Source organism: Petaurus breviceps, unplaced genomic scaffold, assembly GCF_028583685.1.
Source record: "Petaurus breviceps papuanus isolate PSGF00001 unplaced genomic scaffold, PetGlider_PUasm1.0 186, whole genome shotgun sequence".
NCBI lineage: Eukaryota > Metazoa > Chordata > Mammalia > Diprotodontia > Petauridae > Petaurus > Petaurus breviceps.
In genome coordinates this window covers 19,477,316-19,499,007 of record NW_027185798.1, presented here as the reverse complement: position 1 = coordinate 19,499,007, position 21,692 = coordinate 19,477,316, and the positions used below count along the sequence as shown (strand labels likewise).

Here is a 21,692-nt window from a genome sequence, read left to right as displayed (position 1 = left end):
GGTGTCTAGGGGGCACTCTGTGGCTATGTGGAAGGGGTGTCTAGGGGAGCACTGTGTCTTTGGAAGAGGTGTCTAGGGGGGCACTCTGTGTCTATGGAAGGGGTATATATAGGGGCACTGTGTGTCTATGTGGAAGGTGTGGCTATAGGGGCACTGTGTCTGTGTCTCTGGCCGAGGTCGGGTCGGATCGGGTCGGGTCGGGTTGGGTCGGCTGGGGGCGCGTGCGCAGGGGCCCGCCCGCCCGTTAGCCGCTACTTGCCCTAAGATTCCTCGGTTGATGGTCCGGCCCGGTAGGGGGCGCTGTGGGGGGGGGGGAGAGGGAGGGGAGGGGAAGGGGAGAGGGAGAGGAAGGGGGAGGGGAGCCCTCTAGGCCGCACTGGGTCTCGTTGGTCGGCTCAGGCGCGGGCAGCCGGTGGGAAGGGAAAAGGGAAGAGGGTTGGAGGAGCGGACGCGGCCGCAGCCGAGAGGACCGGAGGCGGAGCTGGGACTGCGGGCCTGCCGGCCGCGCGCGGGGGATAGCCGCGCTGCCCATTGTGCGCTGGCACCCACGCCACAATCCTCGGGAGCGAGCCTCGGGCGGGCCCGCGGTGGGGGCGGGGAGCGGGCAGCCCCGCAGGGCAGCGCTGCCGCCGGGGACCGAAGCCGCCGCCGCCATGGCCATGGACCTAGGTGAGCCAGCCGGGCCGGGCCGGGCCCCCCCACTGGGCGCCTGCGCGGCCCCGCGGTCCCCCCCGCCGCGCTCCGCCGGGCGCGGGCAGGGCCGGGCATGCGCGGTGAGCCCTCGGCGCTCCCGCCTTCTCCCCTGCCCCTCTCGGGCCCCGCGCCCGGAGGTGGGGTGTGGAGGAGGCTGGGGCCGGAGGGGACCCCGCGGGGGAGAGGATGGGGGCCCTCAGCGAGGAGCAGACCGAGGCTCCAAGGGGGAAGGGACCCCACCACGTGCTGGGCTCCTGGAGCGGGTGCTGGAGGCAATGACGGGTCTAGGCACCGGAATCACCCCCCTCCCCCCCAAGCCCCCCTGGACTGCCAGGATGGGGCGCATCCGGACCCCTGCCCCTTCCCCTGTGACCCTCACGAAGCTCCCTTGGCTCTCCGAGGCTTCATCTGTAGAAATGGGTGCGCCGCCCCTAAAGTCACCTAGAAGCCAAAGGACCCGCTCGCCTCGGCAGCCTCTGACCGGCGCCAGTGGGCCGTGGGCAGCGGGAGTGACTGCCCAGCGGGGGTCCGGAGAGCAGGAGCTGGGCCAGGCGCTGTTACAAAGTCGTTAATGACCACCGAGTGATAGGCCTGACCAGGAGGTGCCGATTGTAATTAGGCCCGGCCTGGCCAGACAGACGCTGTGGGAAGAAGGGGAAATAAATGCACCCCTGAATCTGGGGTGACGAATCTCCAGGAAGGGAGGCTGGGGTCGATGGAAGGAAATTCAAATGCTGATATCAGTCAGGCACTTGGAGCTGGGGAGAGAGGTCAGGGCTGGAGACATTGGAAATTTTTCACATGGTGTGATGGTTGAGGTTTAAAAGGGCGAGTTCTCTGCTGGAAGGCTAGAGGAGAGCAGTGAAAAATGGACTTTGAGGAATACCTACAATTGGGAGTAGAAAAAAGGAGAAGAGGAGGCAGAAAGAGGGAAGGAATGAGAATCCTCAGAATTAGGCTTAGCATAATGGGATGGGGCATAGCATTATGGAAGCCCAGGGAGGTCTAAGAAAAGGAGGACCCCAAAAAAACATGGTACAGTGGTCACCTGGCTGGGCTTCAATTCCATAAAATGTGGGGGTTGGACTAGATGGCCCCAAGCTCCTTGCCAGTTTTAACTGTGACCCTCAGATGGGTTGATTTGGAGGGCAGGTCCATTTTCAGTAGGGAAAGACAGAAGGGAATCTGAAATGCCTAGGGAGGGAAGTGGGGGGTTAGGGTTCCATGAAGCCCTGGAGTGTCCAGCGGACCACATCCAGCTCAAGTTTGGCCTTGAAAGTAAGGAGAAGGGGTGGCCAAGTGGCACAGCCAGTAAAGAGCACCAGCTCCAGTGTCGGGATGACCTGGGGATCGAATCCCGGGCTCAGACACTTAGCACCCACCCAGAAACACCTGGCCGTGTAACCTTGAGCAAGTTACTTAACCCCGATTGCTATAAAGAAAGTAAGGAGAAACCTCAACATCCTTTTGTGGGACCAGACAATAAAGATCTATTTAAAAGTGCTTACTATGTGCTAGTCTGTCTGCTAGGCACCAGATACACAGACATGTGGAATGCTCAAGTTCTAATGCGGAGAACACCAGGGCCATAGATGAGTGTATGCAAAGAAAACACAAATAAGATATTGGGGGGGGGTCACCATGGAGGAGGCTGTGCTTGAGCTGGATCTTGAAGGAAGTGAGGGACTCTGAGGTGGAGGGTGCCACACCAAAGAAGCAGAGACAGGAGGAAATCACCATGAGAAACCTCATGTGGTTTCATAAAGGTTCTGAAAGAGTCTCTTCCAGCTTATGTCTGTAAAGAAGAGGCACCATACTGATCTGCAGGAACAGTTTAAGGGCATGTTCTGGTTTTTATGCTGATGCCTCAGCTCTACCAGGGGATTCTAGAGAAGCCCAGAGTTAGCTTGCTTTCCTTGACGGAAAAGAGATCCTGGAGGGTTGAGTGGTTCCTTGAAATCCATGAGCCTCTTTGAAACCTTTTTAAGGATATATAAGAAAGAACAAATAAATGGCAGATTCAGCTGCCCTTGGTAAGCCTTGTTTCTGGGTGGCAGTGGGGCAAAGCCACCTGAAGTCAGTAGGAGGTGTCAATTCCGTGTGTACAAGAATGCTCTTTGGCACGTGATTGGCATTTGATGGCCATTTCCTTAAGAAGAGTCTGTTTCCAGGAAATCTTTTTGTTTATTGTCCTGAAAGATTTGTCTCTGCTCATCCTGTATGTTTTCCTTTCACACAGGACCCTTGAATATCTGTGAAGAAACTACCATTCTTCATGGGGGATTCCTGCTGGCCGAGCAGCTGTTCAGCCCAAAGGCTCTGGCAGAACTCAAGAAGTCTGACTGGGAGCAAGTTGGACAGCCCATCATTGAAGCCTTGAGAGAGATCTCCTCTGCAATTGCCCAGTCCCACCCCCATGCGTGGACCAAGAAAGCGTTGATCATCATCTGGGCCAAGGTCCTCCAGCCCTGCCCCGTCACACCTTCAGACACAGATGCTAGCTGGCAAGAAGACATCTTCTTCTCAGTGGGAAACATGATCCCCACCATCAACCACACCGTCCTTTTTGAGTTGCTCAAGTCCCTTGAGGCATCTGGGCTCTTCATCCAGCTCTTGATGGCCCTGCCTTCCAACATCTGCCGTTCAGAACTGGAACGTTTTGTGGAGCATGTGGCCAGTGACACATCCTTACAAGATGTAACCTTCTTTTTGGATGTCTGGTGGGAAATGATGAAGCACAAAGTGGACTCAAAGGACCCTCTGCTCACCCAGTTTCGGACAATGGCGCACAAGTACCTGTCATCTTCAGATGAATTCTCTCATCCCCCAAAGAGGTTCAAGGCCGACCCTGACGCCTGCCCGATCATGTCTTTGTTGGAGGTGCTGCTGGATGGCCTCAAGCAGATCCAGAACAACATCACAGCCCCCAGCCTGAAGTGCTGTGCCGTGGCTAACCTGGCTGACATGCTGACTGTCTTTGCCCTGGTGGAGGAAGACCCACAGGAACTGTCAATCACCGTGTACTTAGACAAGCTCGCAACCGTCATCACCCTGTGGAATTCAGACACCCAGAACCCTTACCACCAGCAGGACCTGGCTGAGAAGGTGAAAGAGGCTGAGCGGGATGTGAGCCTGACCTCCCTGGCCAAGCTGCCTAATGAGACCCTCTTTGTGGGTTTTGGGTACCTGCACAGCCTGCTGCAGCAGTGGGGGGAGGAGCTGCAAGCCGTGCTCAACAGCAGTCAGAGGCTGAGCTACGGGAGCTATCGTCTGTGCGACAGCCTGACCTCCTTCAACCAGAACCTGAAGGGCTACCTGGACACCAGGGATCTCTCCAAGGATGAGGGGCAGATTGTCTCAGAGCTGGCAGAATGTGTTAAGAACTTCCTGAGGAAGACCAACATGAGTCTGAAGGGCAAGAGCTCAGAGGACATCACTGCCGCCATTGCCATGGCCATCATCGGGCAAAAGATGGACCGGCACATGGAGATGTGCTACATCTTTGCCTCTGAGAAGAATTGGGCTTTCTCAGCTGAGTGGCTAGACTGCCTCGTGAAAAACAAGGCCCTTTTCCGGGAACCGGACTTAGTATTGAAGTTGCTGGAAACAGTCATGACAGTCAACACATTGGGCCGAGAGGTCCCTGAGGCGCAGGCACAAGAAGTCACCAGCTTGATTCTGGACTGTTACTCTGACCTCTCTTTGTTGGATAAAAACAAAGTGCTCTCAGGCATCTTGAGCTCCTGGGGATGGAAGGGCCTTTCTGAGAAGCTAGTCACTTACATGGAGGGTTTCCAGGAGGACCTGAACATGACTTTCAACCAGATCACCCAGAGTGCCTCTGAGCAAGGCCTCGCCAAAGCCATTGCATCCGTGGCCAGGCTGATCGTGCTCCACCCAGAAGCCACGGTTAAGAAGATGTGCAGCCTTGCCATGGTCAATCTTGGGGCTCACAAGTTCCTGGCTCAGATCCTGAGTGCCTTCCCTGCCCTCAGGTTCGCTGAGGGAGAGCAAGATCCAAGCTTAGCCACCTCTCTGCTGGTGGCGTGTCTCAAAGAAACCGTCTGGGGGAAGCTTTCATCAGCCAAGGAGGAAAAGCAGTTTTTGGAGTTTCTTAGCTACTTGATGAATCCCCCAGACCAAGAGACCAGCACCATCCCCTTGACTCCTCTTCTGGTACCTGAGGAGGTAATTAAAGTGTTTGTCCTGCCTTACTTGATGCTGCATATGGAAGAGGTGGACCTTTGTCTCAGGATCTTCATTCAGGCTCTGGAAGCAAAGCCATGCTCTGATGGTTACTGGCTCCTGTCCTGTTCTCCATTCCCCCTCCTCTTCATTCTGTGCCAGCTGCTAGACAGCTACACCAAGTATTGGCAGCACCCCAAGGCAAAGCGGCACCTCTCATTGGACTCTAAAGATATGGTGATCGGCATCCTTGAGCAGCTCTGTGAGGTGGTGCTGCCCAAGGAGGAGAACCCCAGTCCAGAGAACTGGACCAAGTCCTTGTCCTGGCTCCACCGGAAGACCGAACAGCTTGACTGGACTGTGGGCCTGCGGCTGCGGACTGTCTTTAAGGGTCACTTTAAGTGCGAAGTACCAGCCACACTCTTTGAGATCTGCAAGCTTTCTGAGGATGACTGGACCTCCCAGAATCACCCAGCCTATGGGCCTGGCACGGGCCTTCTGGCTTGGATGGAGTGCTGCTGTATCTCTGTTGACACTTGTGAGCACATGCTGTCCCTCCTGGCTGTGGATACAGGCAACCCCGAGGAGGTCAGCTTCTTCAGCAAGGGCTTCCTCGTGGCCTTGGTGCAAGTTTTGCCTTGGTGCAGCCCCAATGAGTGGAAATGCTTGCACCAGCTGACCAAGAGTCTTTTGCAAAAACAACTATTGCATGTCCCATACAGTCTTGAGTATGTCCAGTTTGTTCCACTGCTCAACCTGAAACCCTTTGCCCAAGAGCTGCAGCTCTCTGTGCTCTTCTTGAGAGGTTTCCAGTTCCTCTGCAGCCCGAGCTGTTCTAACTGGCTTCCTGCCGAAGGCTGGAGCCATGTGGTCAAGCTCATTTGTAGCAGCCTGACTGATCTGCTTGACTCCATCAAGGTCCAGTCCCTATGCCCGTGTGTCCAAGGACAGGAGAGAGACTTGACACAGGAAACCTTGTTTGTTTACACTCAACTCTTCTGCCACATCCTCCACATCATGGCCATGCTTCCTGAGGAGGTCTGTGAGCCCCTCTATGTTCTAGCCCTGGAGGTTCTCTCTTACTATGAAGTCCTGAGCAAAAGTGACACCTCCACAAACTCCATGCTCCGGAAGGCAAACGAGCGACACTTCCTCAAGTCCATTGCCGAGAACGTTGGCCCAAGAGAACAGCGGGAAACTTTGCTGCAGAAGATCAACAGCTTTTGATGACCCCCACCTGGAAATGCTGGTCTTCCATGGAAGGGAGGCAGACTCCGGGCATGATGGGACGATCACAATTATAGGAAATAGGAGAGGCAAGAGACACCAAGGGTACGGTATGTAAAGAAGAAAATACTTTCTTGGGCATTTGTAATAGTTATAATAAAATTTACATTTTCTTTTGAACCTTTCCCATCCTTTTATAATTGGTCCCAAATCACCAATCCTAGACTCTAACACCCTCTGAAATCGTCCTCACTGAACTTGTTGCAACCTCAAGTCGTGCTGGAGAGGATTCACTTTGTCCATGACCAGACCTCCAGATCCATTGCCCAGCAAGTGGGCACATGGGTTGACCCACAGGTTATGAGGGAGGGAGGGAGGGATGGGAGAAGTTGTTTTAAGTGTAAAATGAGTGCTGGTAGAAGGAGCTGGATGGATGGCATCAAGAGGATAGGGCAGCAGCAATAAAAGTCAACTCTTACTGGACTTGTTCTTTGGAAATCCAGTTTGGCTGTCATTGTGCCTCGAGCTTGATTGCTAATTTTCTCACTGAGATCAGACTGAAGGGAAATGGGACAGCTGGGATTCTCTCCCCAGTGCCCACCAAGATCACTTTGGGAACTGGCCCAGGCTGCAGGAAATCCCCCTTAGACTGAGGCAGGATAATCCTGAAGATACTCAGGTATGTTCTCACTGAGACAAAATGGAAGCAGAGACTATAGTCACTCCTTCCATCAAATGGTTTTAAAAAGAAATCTTTATTGATATTTTTCACAATGAGAGTAAGTAGGACAAACATTAATGCAATTTAATCTCCATGAGGGAATTTTTTCTTTCAGATAAATTATCAGTAAACAAAACACCAAGACAAGCCTAAAACTTGTATAGCATTTTATAGGTTCAGAAAAACAAACAGCACCCATTAGACTAAGTCAGACAGCAAGAGTCTGAACCAAGTCATTACTGTTAAATAAACTACCACTTTTAAAAGACAATGGAATCACAACTGATGGGAAGATACCTTATTTAAAAAAAAAAATTCTAGCTTAAAAAATACTTTGCCACAGCATAATTCCTAAACATCTTATTTTTATAAGGAGTGTTTAGAGTTGGCACTTAGATTTCCAATTGCAAAGTAGCTGGTGACAAGGAGGGGGTTGAGCATATGGAGAGGGGCATCTAGCTTTCGTTTGGGCCTGGGTATTTGTGTTAGACTCCTTTCTAAGGTAGTTGAGCTGTCAAGGACTCATGGTTTCTGGTCAGAACACTAGACTATCAGGAAAATAGGGGGAAAAATTTAGTAGTCCAGACATGAATTTTTTTCTAAGGCCACTGGAGTCTCATCTAGAGAAGAATGTGAGCCATAGGTTGGGGAGCTGTTAAAATCCTGTGTTTTACTAGACATCAGGCAGTCCTGAGCATGTGGACATTGAACAAACCGGATGCAAGGAAGAAATCCGAGGAGAGTGTGGTTTACCAGTTAATGGTTCTGATTTCCCTAACTTGGCTTGCAAAGTTGAAACAGACACAACTGGCATCTTGTAAAAATTGTTGGCTCCTTGGTAGTAGTACCCCTCCATCCCATCCCAGGGAATGGTGGATGTGAGTGTTAAAAAACTGGCACCAGGGTAAGAGTGAAGGGAAATAGGGGCACTTGAGACTTATGTCAGCCTAGGAAAGAAAAAAACAAAACTGCAGCCCCAGTTCTTCTGGCCTCTTATTCCCAGAATGTACACAGGTAATCAGCAAAATTTTGCTTTGGTCTTTGGTCCTGCTGGCCCAGTATAGGCTGTTCCTTGATCAAAGGAGGTGAGCAAAAGGATGTGTAAAAACCATACTGTTAAGTCAGCATGCAAATAGCCTGGCAGAGGCCACTTGGTCACCAGGTCTATCTGTCTTGTCTCCCTCAAACTTCTGTGGCACCTCCTGCCCAGCTCTTTGAGATTAGACTCCAGCAGCATCCTCAGAGCTAACAAACCATCTGGTGATTGGTAGCCATGTGCCAGCTTCCTCAGCTGCTCACATGCCACAACCTGATACTGTAGTTGTTATCCATGAGAATGTGCTTCTGTAAAAAGGCAGAGTAGGGAGGAAATGTAACTATTCCTTCTAAAACCCAACCCGTCCACCTCCCTATTGCCTACCAGAAAACAGAGGCCAGCCAGGGCCTAGATAGTTCCATGGAATGTGGAGGAGGCAGGTAGTGTGGGAGGATATCCCCTCCTCCTCAGGCTCTGGTCACAGGATCCACTAACCACCCTTTTTGGCCTGGGAAGTGTCAAACATGTGGGCTGCCTTCCTGCAGAGCAGAGCAAACCAGTAGAGCTGAGGTGAGATGAGGAGGGCATTGATGACGTTGCACAAGACAGGGATGTGGAATGGTGTCTGCAGCACGTTCAGCCCGTTCTGTCGGCCATAGGACCAGTACATGAAGGGGAAGACGAGGATGCGGCAGAAAAAGAAGGTCCCCAGTGTCAGGACTCCATTGAGCTTGTATGCAAACGTGTGCTGCTTCTTGCACTGCAGAAGGAGAGGAAGTGGGAAGAAAAGAGACTCATCAAGCAGCTAGAGGTGGTTGGGCAACCTCTCTGCCTTTTCTACTTGGGTTCAATGGCAATAAGAGTCATCGGGGGAGACCCCTTGGATGCCAAAGGACTGTGGGGAACCTCTGTATTCTGGAGGGCCTTTGGACTCAACCAAAGATGGCAGTCATTACTTGGATTGAGTCTTATATGTGTGTGTGTATCTATGCCTACACATATACATGTGTGTTGTATGTACACAGAATATATACATGTGTGTATATATTTATATGTGTTTATAGGCACACACATATACTGGAGTGGGTCCTCAAAGTCTTGGTGCAGTTTTAAGACTTTGGGGACCCCTGTATATATACACACACATCTATATACTGTAATGCTTCAGTAGTACACATATATATGCACTACATGTAGTACATATATAGAATGTAAAATATAGTCTATCTTAAGATATAGGCTACATGTAATCTGTAGAGTATGCCTCTGTGTGTGTGTGTGCATGTGTGTATGTGTGTGCGTGCACGCATATAGATGCTGTTATTGGGGTCCTGGTATTTGAAAGGTGATTACATGGAAGAGGGGTCAGGCTTGTTCTGCCCCATAAGACAGAATTAGCCCAATGGAAGGAGATAAGACAACTTTATGTTAGATGTAAAGGGGAAGGAATCTTCACCATGAGAACTGTCCCAGACTGGAAGAGTCTGTTCTGAATGGCTGGGTGCCCATTCCTGGATTGGGTTTGTTGTCGAAGGGATTGTAGACCTCATGGGTGAGGAGACTCAGTGAGCTCTGAGGTTCCTCCCAGCACTAAGATTCCATGGCCTGGTAGGAAGATCACCCGACCAGAGCTGGGCACACACTTCAAGTTCTAGTGATGGGAATGGCCCCCATGGAAATGCTTCTGCAGGGAGCCCTAGGACAGGGGGTTGCCTGGCATGCCCTCCACCAGGCCTCAGAACACAAGGCCATCCAGTGGATCTCCTGCCTCACTACACCCAGGGGCTTTCTCTGTGACTGTATTGATAAAACGAGGTCCCTTTTTATAATACATTCTGTCATACATGAGCTTGCAGGATGATATGGAGCAAACCTTATCTGTAGAATGAAAGGGTTGGGCTAGATGTTCTCATCCGTTCCCTTCCAGCTCTGACCCTGATTCTTTACATACCAGGATCAGAATTCTGCCCAGCGACACAAAAGGAGTGCTGAATTCTGCTGTGAAGATGCAGCCTACAAAGAAGTCACCTCGTTCTCCCCTGATCACCTGCAAGTGAGAAGAAAGCAAGACCTGAGAAAGGTGTGCCTTTGGATCTGAAGGAGGGCAGCAGAGTGCCGGCAGGGCATGGGAGCCAGGCCAGCCGACATGGTGAGCCTTGACCACCAAGGAGAAAATTAAAGACTGAACTTGGAAGTGGGGGCAAACGGTGCCTGAGCAGCTGCCATCACTGGGGAATGATCTATCCAACCAAAGGACTGCCATCACCGCCAGGGAGGGGACCTAGGAACTCACTCAACGTCTCCCCCGCCCCCGCCGACTGTCTCTTCTCTGTGAGTTCATGGGAATCCACATCTAGCCAAACATTAAGCGGGCTTGCACCTTGTTCTCCTGAAGGCTTCACCTTCTTGGTAGCAAAATAGTAGGTCTAACTCCATGAAAAGAAAGCAGCTACTTAGCATTATAAAGACACAACACTCAGCCAGTTGAAGTTTTCACTTTTTAAAATAATTGTCCCATTATATATACTGAGGACACTGGCTGCCTGGTGCTATGGGAAGTGGGGGCAGGAGTGGACAGGCACAACTTGTGGGTGAGTCCAATGGTAGTTTTTCGAGTTTACTTAAATCTAACTGATGCTTTGTCATGGCATGGAGATGATCCAGAGTTCTTGAAAGCATTTAGTTAGTGGAGCATAAGCTGGTGGGCACTGGCAGGTCTTACCGAATAGGAAGGACCTTGATGATGGGGGCTTGCACCAAATGGTGTGCCTGCTGACTGAGAACAAACCTTGCTAAACAGCAGGTTGGCCAAAAGGTGAGTTCATGGGCTATGATAACTATGAAATGGACTAAAAATATTCAAAGTATGGTTCCGTGCATGTCATTTACGTGGCTGGCAAAAGGGGCTGGGCAGCCACACTGGAGCCAGCCAACTAAGAGAACAAATGAAACTGGAAAGGGAAAAGGACATCCAAGGTGCAGCTGGGGTTCCACAGGCATGGAGAATGTCCCCTGCAATGACGGTGACACCGTCCTGTAAACACTTACCTGTGCAATGGGTACAAGAACGATCAGAATGAAAATATGGTGCGTGAGCATGAGGCGATCATGCTTGAGGAAGTTCCTAAAGATGGCGAGAGAGTGTTTCTTATCCTCGCCTCTGTTTCCGTACCAGTAGCAAATGTACATAGCGCCTAGGTCGTAGATCATGTATGGAATCAAAACCCATATATATTCTCGAGCAAGCCAGTGCCTAGAGGGAAGCACATGAACATTCTAGAGGTGGATTCTGCGACCCTGGAGCCCAAGGATCTGCCCGCTCATCACAGTTTGGCCTGGCGCTGACCCACTCGCTACTTACGTAGCAGCTATCGCTCCAAATGCTTGCCAGAAAAGAACACCTCAGAGTAAACAATGAAGTGAAAATGTTGAACATTGGGTAGCTCAGTGGAGGAGCCAAACAGAAGCCAGAGATCTGCTCGACATCATTTACTTATTTTAACTGGGACTGTTAAGTGTTTCGTTTTTGTCTAGTCTAGCTGGTCCCTTGTAATGGACTTAACTGGCCTTTTGTGGTGTGTCCAAGTTACCCACCCCTCAAAGCTGCCAACACTCCCTTCTAAGGAACTGATGTGGGAATTAGACCAAAGCTCCTCTTTCCAGTTTAACTCCAGTGGCAGCACTAACATGCTGGAGTTGGCAGTCTGAAAAGCCCAAGCCTACATTTACACATCTCACAGTTCTCTGTCTCTCACACATACCCATCAAGGTCCCACTAGAACATAGAACCCCAGCCCTGGGTGTGGCTGTAACCTGTTGGGTGGCTTCTGTGGCAATTTGCCCTGCTATTCCAGCTCAGGTGCCACCTGTATGTAACCAGTGTGAAAATAACCAAGCTATGGCATGAACATCATAGATGGTGTAAATCTTTCCCAGAGGGTCCTCTATTAATGCCCTAGGATGGAGTAGGAACAGGAGTGCCCACAGATGGCAGCCTCAGTGCCAGTTAATGACCAACCTCTCCACATACAAAAATTTTACCTGAATATATAACAATAGAGATCCAGTTTGTGTACCCTGGGAGAGATGCAGCCAATGGTGCAATTTTCCTATTGAGATGATCCCAGACTTCCTGTTCCTTAATTACACTATGAATAAACAAGGGGAACTGCAGCCAAGCCTGCAATGAATGAAGTAGCTATAATGGGAATCAATGACCTGGACTTTGCTCTGGCAAGGATTGCAGGGGTGTGGTTGGTAGTAAGTGGGCTCTCTCTAGCCTGGTGGCTTGGATGAAGCAATTCTACAATTAGAATAACTACCCCTTTGAAAATACAAGAAAGCTCCTGAAAGCCAGAGGGGCCTGGCCTTTAAAGGGAAGCTCTGGCATTTCCATGATTTACCGAAATGCTGAATTATAGCTGTAGGGCAAAGGTCATTAGAGGTAACTGAGTGAATTAACTAGACACCTAGTTTCTGGTCCTGGCAAAGCTCTGGGCATTTGGGCAAAGTCTTCCATTGCTCTGTGTCTTAGTCTCATCAGGAAAATAGCAGCTTAATTCACAGGGTTTTGGAGGTTCCAGTGAGCAAAAAATTGGAAAGACTAATCCAAATGCAAGAGATTTGGGGGTGGCCGGTAGAGAAATGCTCTCCAGTACCTCACCGATTAAAGAAAAATTAAAATGAAGACAAAATGAAGTCTATGGTGATGAAATGTTTGGGTATTTGCTGAAGACTTTCCAGGAGATTCAAGGGCTCTTACATCCTCACATCAACAGTATCAGATGATTGGATTCAGAGCTGGACAAAAAAAAAAAAAGCTTCACCTGGAGTCTGTGAACTTGGATTGGGGGGAAATGACACCTTTATTTTCACTAACCTCCAACTTAAATGGAGCAGTTCAAAGGGGTCCATGCCATTAAAAAGGTTGTTCATCTCTGATCTGGCCCAGCATAGTCCCCCAAATAGGGTCAAGACCCACAGTTTTAAGAATTGCTGAAGGGGTCAAGAGTGGAAAAAGTTTAAGAAGCCCTGATCTAGTTGATCCTCATTTTACAGATGAGGAAACTGATGACCCATAGAGGTTAACTACCTTCCCTGAGGTCACACAGGAAGAGACCCAGGATCTGTCTGAAGGTGCATTTACAGGTTTTTAAGCAAAGGCTGGATGACTACTCTTTGGGTATGTTAATAGTGGGCAGATTTGACTTTTAGGTCCTCACAGGTCCCCTCTAACCGTTCAGTTCTGTGTTTCCACTGTCCCATTTTGGCTGCTGCCTACTTTTACAAATAGGAGAACTAAGGCACAAACCTAGTTTTTTCCCCCACAGAGATGAAGTCAAATTTGAAGGGTCCTAACTCGTAGCCTCCTGCTTTCTATCTCTGTATCATGGTTCTACCAAGATCTTCCCTCATGAGTGCCTTGAAAATGAAAAGATCTAGACTCTCTGAAAAATATAAAAGGCAGTTTCAATCAAATAACTTGGTATAGGTTCTTTGCCTGGGTCCATGAAATTTCTTTAAAAATAAAAAAAAAGAATATTTAGTCATCTTTCAGTCTAATTGGTTTCCTTCATAATTCTATGTTTTATTTTGTGCCTTTGAGAAAGGCTTTGCTACAACGTGGTGTGAAGGGAGTAATTTACAGCCAACAGAGTCCATTCCACAAAAAGGTTAAGAAGCAATATGAAATTTTATACCTTAAAGCAATATGAAATTTTAGGAATTATTACCACTAAGAATCCCTATGAGAAAGTAAAGTCCAGAATTTCTCCCCCATTCCCTTTGCCTCAAAGGGCTGATGTGGAAATGTTGTTTTATATAGTTTACAGAAATTTGTAGCTTGCCCTTGTCCCCATTTTTTTCCCACAAGCTTCACGTCATGACTTCAATTGAAGAAATTGATCATGTGTTTCTGAAATATGTAGCCTCCACTTAAACCTTGGAACCAATATGTAGAACTGCTTAGGGTCAACTCATTCAGTCTATTTCAGTCCCTTTGGTTTGGAAAGGCAGGCTTCAGAATCACCAGGCCAAGCTTAAAGCAGTTTGAGGAGATTTGCCTTGCTGGTACAGAGCTCTACAGAATAAATGACAGTCTGAGAGATGGCAAGAACCTCAGTGGCTACCTAGACCAAAAATCCTCCCTGCCACCTTCCCAACAGGTGGCAGTTCAGCTTCTAATTGAAGACTCCAGTGACAGAAGATCCATGACTTTCCTGAGGCAGTCTGTCCCACTGTTGGACAGCTGTACTTCTGGGGAAGTTTCTCTTTACATCACTTGTAATCTCTACTCCCATTCCCCTTGTTGCCCCCCAGTTATGGCTAATCCCTCTTCCATCTGATAGGCCTTCAGCTACCTAGAGGGCTTTCATGTCCCTCTAAATTGGGGGTCCATTAATATTTATTTTTAAATATTTTTATAACTTTCAGTATAATTGGTTTCTTTTGTTTTTGTTGAGTCACATCTGTCCTTTTGTGACCCATTTGGGGTTTTCTTGGCGAAGATGCTGGAGTGGCTTGCCATTTCCTTCTCCAGATCATTTGACACATGAGGAAACTGAGGCCAATGGGGTTGAATGACTTGCCTAGGGTCACCTAGCTAGTAAGTGTCCGAGGCAGGATTTGAACTCAGGGCTTCTTGACTCCAGGCCTGGTGCTGTATTCATTATGCCACCTAGCTGCCTCCAGAATGAAAGACACTAGTCCCCAGATGTGGCCTGCCTACGGTCACGTCACTCATCTCCCTCTTTCAAGGTACTGTGTAGTTGAGATAGCAGTCCTTGCTTTCATATCAGCCATATTGAGTTTGCTACACCCTCAAACCCATCATGTTTTCACCCCAACCACTATCTACCCACAATCCCTCCATCCTGCTTATCTTTACTAGTAATAAATATTTAAGTTTACAAAGAGAGGAAACAGCCCAGCCAAGAACTCTTCCTATAGCCTCATTTCCCTTACAATTAACAGCCTCTAGTAACACCACCTAGTTACTTTTGAGAGAGGCAATGGGAATAAAAGCATAAAACCCAATATCATGAGATGAATCCATCCTGAATAGTATATGTATTCAAACCCAAGCATTAAATTCTCAGCTTACAACTATGTGACCTTGGACCCTTCACCTTTCTGGGCCTCCTTTCCTTTGCAAAAGGGAGGAGTTAACAGATGACAGAGGGAGTAATTTCACCAGTAAGGAACTCCCTAAAACTCCCTTCACCAATGCAGGCCATTGTCTTGTTTGTGATCAGAATCTTAGCTCAGAGAGAGTAGGCCACAAATTTGTCCACTGTCACACAACTAGTCTTTGGCAAACCTTGATCCCTCTGCCTCTATCAGCCACCATGTAGCAAAAATTAGAACTCATTTTCTATAGCAGTGTTTGCCTTTCAACAAACCCATGAGGGTCTCTGTTGTGCACATAGAAAAACTGAGGTTCTGTGACTTATCCAAAGCCAAACAGCTAGTGTTAGAAAGCTAGTCTTTGAACATATATAGGTCTCCTCTGATTCCAACGTCAATTGTCTCTTCCGGACTTAAGAGTCAGAAGACCTAGGTTCAAATCCAGACTGTGGGACTTAAGACCTATAATAATAACTTTGGGCAATTATCAAGACCTCAGCTTCCTCATCTGTAGAAGGGAATGAAATTCCCTTCCAGCTTTGACATACTTGTGTAAGTTCATTCTGCCCTCGTTAAAATCCATATGGGGACATGCTAGTCTCTATGGTAAAGCAAGTTCATCTTACATAGCCCATTTCAAAATGAAGGGGACCAGTGAAAAGCAAGATCAGTTTCCTACCACCATGCAATCTAGCCCAGAACAGCAAGAGCTTGGGACTGGGAAAAGTGATACAAGAAGTGGAATGAAGTCCTCTGAAATGCCCCAGTCAGCAGAGAAGTCACTCAACCCTAGGCCTTCTGGTCTCTGTTTAAAACGTGTTCCTCCGAGTGAAACACCATATTCTTGTGTGATGTGCACAGATGAGGACTTGTCCACTTCCTGCCTTGTTTGGGATGTCATACATGAGAGGGTTCTCTGAAAAGGAGCTCAGGATGATCATCAAGTATCTCAACTTTGCCAGGGATGAGAGGGTCTAGAGAAAAGGGCAGGGCAACCCGTGCTGGGGAAGGTTATTTTAAAGGTGAAAGATCTACCACATTAGCACTGCCAAAGGGCTGACCAAAGAAGAGGAGCTATTTGAAAGAACCAAGAGCCCCAGTTCTCTGTACTAAAATATGTTTTTTTTAAATCTTTTGTCTGGAGAAACAATAAATCTTTACTCTCAGGAGAAAGATGGGGACTATGGACGTGGACCGCAATATACATCGTTAAGTATTGTTATATTATCTGCCAACTGACTTTGCTTGAATGTTTCCTTTTGTTATAAGGAAAGTTCTGGGGTTGGGGTGGGGAAGAGTATAAGGACTAAGGGGAAATGACTGACAAAAAAACAAAAGGCAGCAATGCGTTTTTTCAAGATTTTGTAAGAACTAGCTTCTACTTAGCAATTTGCCTTAAAAAAAAGTTGACATTTTTTAAACCTTTTGTCTTCAGATCACCTTCATTTCCAAACAAATCCCACTCCCTCCCCTTCTCTCCTCAAGAAACTCTCTCTTATAATAAAGAATAAAAAACAAGAAAGAAGGAAAAAGCAGTACAGCAAAACCAACTTCCATATCAACCTTGCCCGACAGTGTATGCACTATTCCACACCTGTAGCCCCAGCCTATGCAAAAGGAAGGATGTAACACTTTACTTTCTAAAAGCATCAAGTGTGTCCCCTATGTTAACCTATTTATTTGTATCACAGCCCTGAAATTCTGCATTATTTCCCATGTGCAATTGGGACAAACCTGAGCTACATTTTTTTTGGGGGGGGGGCCTGGGATCACACTATCTCATGTTGGACCTGGGACTAGAATCTTTATTCTCTTTTTTATTAGACCACGTTTCTTTCAAAGACTGTCCCATTATGAGACCATTATCAATACTTCCTAGGGCAGCTAGGTGTAAGTGAATGGAGCACCCAGCCTGGAGTCAGGACAACCCGAGTTCAATTCGACCTCAGACACTAGCAGTGTGGCCCTGAGCAAGTCACAACCCTGTTGGCCTCAGTTTCTTCATCTGTAAAATGAGCTGGAGAAGGAAATGGTAAACCACTCCAGTATCTCTGCCAAAGAAATCCCTCCAAAAAAGGGTCATAAAGAGTCGGACACGAATGAAAACAACAAAACACCATCAATATTCCCTGGTGTGTTCACTAGAAATTTCCTCACATCATTCTCGAAGATAGGAAAGGGAACTGGGTGAAGTGGAGAAGACGAGAAAGTCGTTCCTTAACTCCCATAATCAGCAGCCTAATGGGGGTACTGACAAAGGGGTGCCTGGAAACCACTACCAAGAAGTCCCTACCCAAAAAGATCCCCTGCTGAGATGTTTACTCCTCTCCCACTGACATTAGCACTTACCTGCAGGTAACCACATCAGTGCAGGACAAGACGACGATGAGGCCGGAGAGAGAAGCCAGGACAGCCTGGATTGAAGAAACAAGCCTAACAGGGGAAAGGGGGGAAAAGAGAGATGCTTCATCACCAATCTGGGGGAATGGCGAGGAGACGCAGATCTGTCCCACTTTGGACTTCCTAACCTCCTTCAGTCACAGGCTAAAACTGCGGCATCAGTCCCTGAGACAAACTCCCGAGCCAATCCACACTGGCCCCAAAGATTTGAGCAGTCCCCTGCTCTGCTCTGCCCCCCGCTGTCCCCTCTGTCCCAGTGAGGGTCCGCGGAAAGAGTCGGCCGGCAGGAGGGAAGGAGGGGGAGAAGCAAGCAGCCCACTTCGGCTTCCTGCCGGCCGCGCGCCACCCCCCACCCCCGCCCCGCCTAGCGCAGCATGGCGCGGGCAGCCTGGGGTCCCCGGAGCCCCCGCGTAATGGCCAGTGCCACCAAAAGCAGCAGCTGCTGCAGCATCTGGGGACGCTGTCGCCGCGTACCTGTTGCTGAACGTCAAACAGTCGATGACCGTCCATTGGGGAAGTGCCTGGTGCAGCCCCCAGGCGCAGAGCATGAAGAAGCCGGGGAAGAAGATCGAGCCGCAGGCCAGCGTCAGCAGCATTGGCGCAGTGGGTCCCCGGCCAGCCGCTCTGCGCTCTGGCCCTTTCGGTTCGGCTCAGCTCGGCTGGCTCAGCCCCGCTCCCGAGCCCAGCCCGGCCAGGCCCGGCGCGGCCCGCCCCGCCCAGCCCCGTCCCGTCCAGCCTGCCGCGCTCCTCCCACCGCCCACCTTCCTCCTCCCCCCGAGCTCCCTCTGCCCCGCGCCCCCAAAAGCCCGCGGACCCGCGTGACCAGGGCCCGCGGCTGGGCTAGGAGTGCGGCCGCTTGCCCGCACTGGGCGGGCTCCGGCCGGCGGGCGCCCCACTAGCTTAGCCGCGGCCGGAGCGGGCGCGGCGGGGCCCGGGAGCCCGGGACGTGGCCGGCAGCGGCCCGCAAGTGGCTACCCCTACAGCTGCTGCTGCTGCTGCGCCCCACCCGCGCGCCTGGCCCAGCCCTGGCCCAGAGAGTCCGGGAGAGAGCAAGCTGGCCCCGCCCCGAGGGATCGTTCCCTTCCGCCCCTCTGCCGTCTCTGAGGAGCTAGGGAGCCCCAAGAAGAGCCCTCGGGCTCAGGGGCACGCGGCAGGGGGACAGGGGGGCGGCGGGCTCCTCGGGAAAGGAGTCTGATCGGGCTCACAGCTGGCTCCCGACCACCTCCAGTCACGCCGCCCTCCCTCCCCACAGTCCCACCCCACCCCTTACTCCCCCCCCATCTCACCCCTCCAATCCCATCCCTTCAACCCCCTCCCCACACCCATCCCCATCAGCAGCCCGAGATAACCAATCCATCAATCTGCTGACATTCATTAAGCGCTTACTCTGGCCTAAGATACAGAGCCAAAAAGGAATTAATCCGTCCCCTCAAGATCACGTTGTATTGGGGAAAACGATATATATCAAACCCTAATCATTTAGTAAACGTCTACTAAGTGCAAAATACTGTAGTAGACATTTGGGAATTCAAAGACAAAAGTGTCACCCTATCCTCAAGGGGCTTACATTCTTCTGGTACATAGATGAACAGCTATAGATCGTATCCAGAACGCATAGAAAGAAATTAGGAGGGTGTCTGTGGAGACATTCCAGCTAGGGAACTGGGGAAAAGCCTCATGAAGGTGGTGGCTGGCACGAGAGATGAGCTTTGAGGGAAGCTAGGAATTGTAAAAGGCGAGGAAGGGGTGCGTTCCAGGCATGGAGAGACTGCATAGGCAAAGGGGAGAAAATGGGAGCAGCTAGGCTGGAGTGTAAGAAGGGGAGAAGCACGCTCTAAGTCTAGAAAGGTAGTCTCGAGCCAGCTTGTGACGGGCTCTGGATTAGCCTACTTTCTAGGTCAAGAACCCCAGAAAGTTTCTTGAACACACCAGGGTGGGGTGTCTCCTTCCCATAGGGTATTTGCCCCTTATGCTCACTTGTGGAGCAGGAAGGAGAGAGTTTGGGTATCTTAGCTATTTCCAAGGTGCTTTCTACTACGGACACCGTACACGGCCCTTGCTGCTAGAGTTCCAAACAAGAAGGTCCTGCTTTTGAGAGCAAGAGATACCAAGTTCTATTGCAACCTGTTGGAAGAAAATCTCTAGAGGTCACTGTCTCTAAGCAGCTCTATAAAGAAATGGCCCCAGGTAGTACCCCAGACCATTCAATATGAGCTTTTCTTCAGTCTGTAACAGAGCCAGATTTCTAGTATTGGCATCTTTCTTCCTAGGGTCCTCCCTGGTCCCCACCCCCCACCCCCGTCCCTCTTCCTCGATGCTGCCAAAGTAATTTTCCTTAAGTGCAGATCTTACCATAGGACTCTCTTAATCAACTCCGGTGGCTCCCTCTTGCCTTTAGGCTCAATTATAAACTCTATTTAGCTTTCAAAGCCAATTAGAACTTGTCCCCAACCTCTTTCCAGCTTCTTTAGATATAACTTCTCCCATACTTTGCAATCCAGCCAAACTGGCTACCTCTCTGTTCTGATGACACAATACACTTCTCATCTCCATGCCTTTGCACTGATGGCTCACCTAGACCTGGAATGAACTACCTCCTTTCCTTTTCTTCCTTTAAGATACAGCTCAAGCACCATCTTCTGCATGAACCCTTTCCTGATCCCAAATGCTAGTGCCCTCCCCTCCAAACTTCCTTGCATTTAATTACTGTGTATGTATTAACTTTATGTTTATACTGTATTTTTACATGTTTGTTGTCTTCCTTAGCTGGAATGTGAGATTCATTCAAGAAGGGATTGCTTCCTTCTTTGTCTTTGCATCCCTAGTTCCCTAATGCCTAGATCAGAGCATTTAATAAAGGCTCCTTGGTTGATTGATTAATAGATAAGCACTTAGGTCAACAACCCACAAAACCCAGCTTTTGAAGTAACTCTGTTCTGAATTTGAAACAAATGTAACACCAAGCCTGGGGAATTTCGAATTTGGTCATAAAATACTAGAACTGGAAGGGAAGTTAGAAATCTTCTAATCCAACTCTGTCACTTTTAATTAAAGAGGAGAAAACTGGGGTGCAGAGAATTCAGCAATCCCATTCAACAAGCATTTACTAAAGTAGCTATTATGTGTCAGATACGGTGCCTGAGAAGCGAAATAAGGGCAAAGATGGAGGTAAAAGACCCACAGGTATGAAACATGCTTAATGCAGCACTTTTTGTTGTAGCAAAGAATCGAAACTAAGGGGATACCCATCAGTTGGCAAATGGCTAAGCAAATTAGGCTACATGAATGTAATGGAATATTATTGTAAGAAAACATGGATGGAAAAAATCCGAAGAATTTCGGGAAGATTTTCATGAACGATGTAGCCTGAAATGAGCAGAAATAGCAGAACAGTTAGCACAATGACTTAATAATCTAAAGGAAAACTTCTTTGACCAACTTCGGAATTCTGATTGACACGGTAGCCAACTGTGTTTCAGAAGAGCACTGAGGAAGCATGCTTTCTGCCTTGGCAGGTACAGAATATACACATACATTTTCAGACATGTATTTGTTTCTATGGGGCTAGGAGATGAGTTAGTAGAAAGTGAGATATTAAAGATTAATTTAATTTTAGTTTTCAGCATTCACTTCCATAAGCTTTTGAGTTTTACATTTTTTTCTGCCTCCTTTCCCCTTTCCCCTCCCCTAGATGGTATGCAATCTGATAATGGTTCTGCATATACATTCTTATTAAACATATTTTCACATTAGTCGTGTTATAAAGAAGAATTAGAATGAATGGGGCAAACCACAAGAAAAAAAAACACACACACAAAAAGAGAGCAAATAGTATGCTTCAATCTGAATTCAGACTACATCTTTCTTTCTCTGGGTGTGGGTAGCATTTTCCATCATGAGTTTTTTGGAGTTGTCCTAGAGTCTTGCATTGCTGAGAAGAGTTAAGGCTATCAAAGTCAGTCATCTCACAATGTGACTGCTACTGTGTACAATGTTCTTGTTTCTGCTCATTTCACTCAGCATCAGTTCATATAAGTCTTTCCAGATTTTTCCAAAGTCTGCCTATTCATCATTTCTTATAGCATAATAGTATTATTATATTCATATACGATAACTTATTCAGCCATTCCCCAATTGATGGGCATCCCCTCAATTTCCAATTCTTGACCACCACAAAAAGAGCTGTGATAAATATTTTTGTACATGTGGGTCCTTTTCCAATTTTTATGATCTCTTTGGGATACAGACCTAGAAGTGGCATTGCTGGGTCAAAGGGTATGCACATCTTTTATAGCCCTTTAGGCT

General features: G+C 48.6%; 2 protein-coding genes across 4 annotated transcripts; one reads left to right on the top strand and one right to left on the bottom strand.

Moving 5' to 3' along the window:
* Positions 1-333: 333 nt before the first annotated feature.
* On the top strand, positions 334-6,601 carry GEMIN4 (gem nuclear organelle associated protein 4). The gene is made up of 2 exons (XM_069089711.1): positions 334-669; positions 2,933-6,601. The coding sequence occupies exons 1-2, from the start codon at positions 654-656 to the stop codon at positions 6,103-6,105; spliced, it is 3,189 nt and encodes a 1,062-aa protein (XP_068945812.1). The 5' UTR covers positions 334-653; the 3' UTR covers positions 6,106-6,601.
* Positions 6,602-6,841: 240 nt separating this feature from the next.
* Positions 6,842-18,120, bottom strand: TLCD3A (TLC domain containing 3A). Of its 3 annotated transcripts, XM_069089712.1 has the most exons (5): positions 17,862-18,108; positions 17,337-17,420; positions 10,911-11,115; positions 9,814-9,909; positions 6,842-8,622 (listed from the first exon to the last, which is right to left on the bottom strand). In XM_069089712.1, the coding sequence occupies exons 1-5, from the start codon at positions 17,981-17,983 to the stop codon at positions 8,353-8,355; spliced, it is 777 nt and encodes a 258-aa protein (XP_068945813.1). In that variant the 5' UTR covers positions 17,984-18,108; the 3' UTR covers positions 6,842-8,352. The 3 variants fall into 3 exon arrangements, 2 of the variants coding, with proteins under 2 accessions (XP_068945813.1, XP_068945814.1); XR_011168650.1 differs by lacking the exon at positions 10,911-11,115 and having other exon boundaries at positions 8,583-8,622; positions 17,862-18,118; XM_069089713.1 differs by lacking the exons at positions 6,842-8,622; positions 9,814-9,909; positions 10,911-11,115 and adding an exon at positions 11,967-12,042 and having other exon boundaries at positions 17,862-18,120.
* Positions 18,121-21,692: the final 3,572 nt, after the last annotated feature.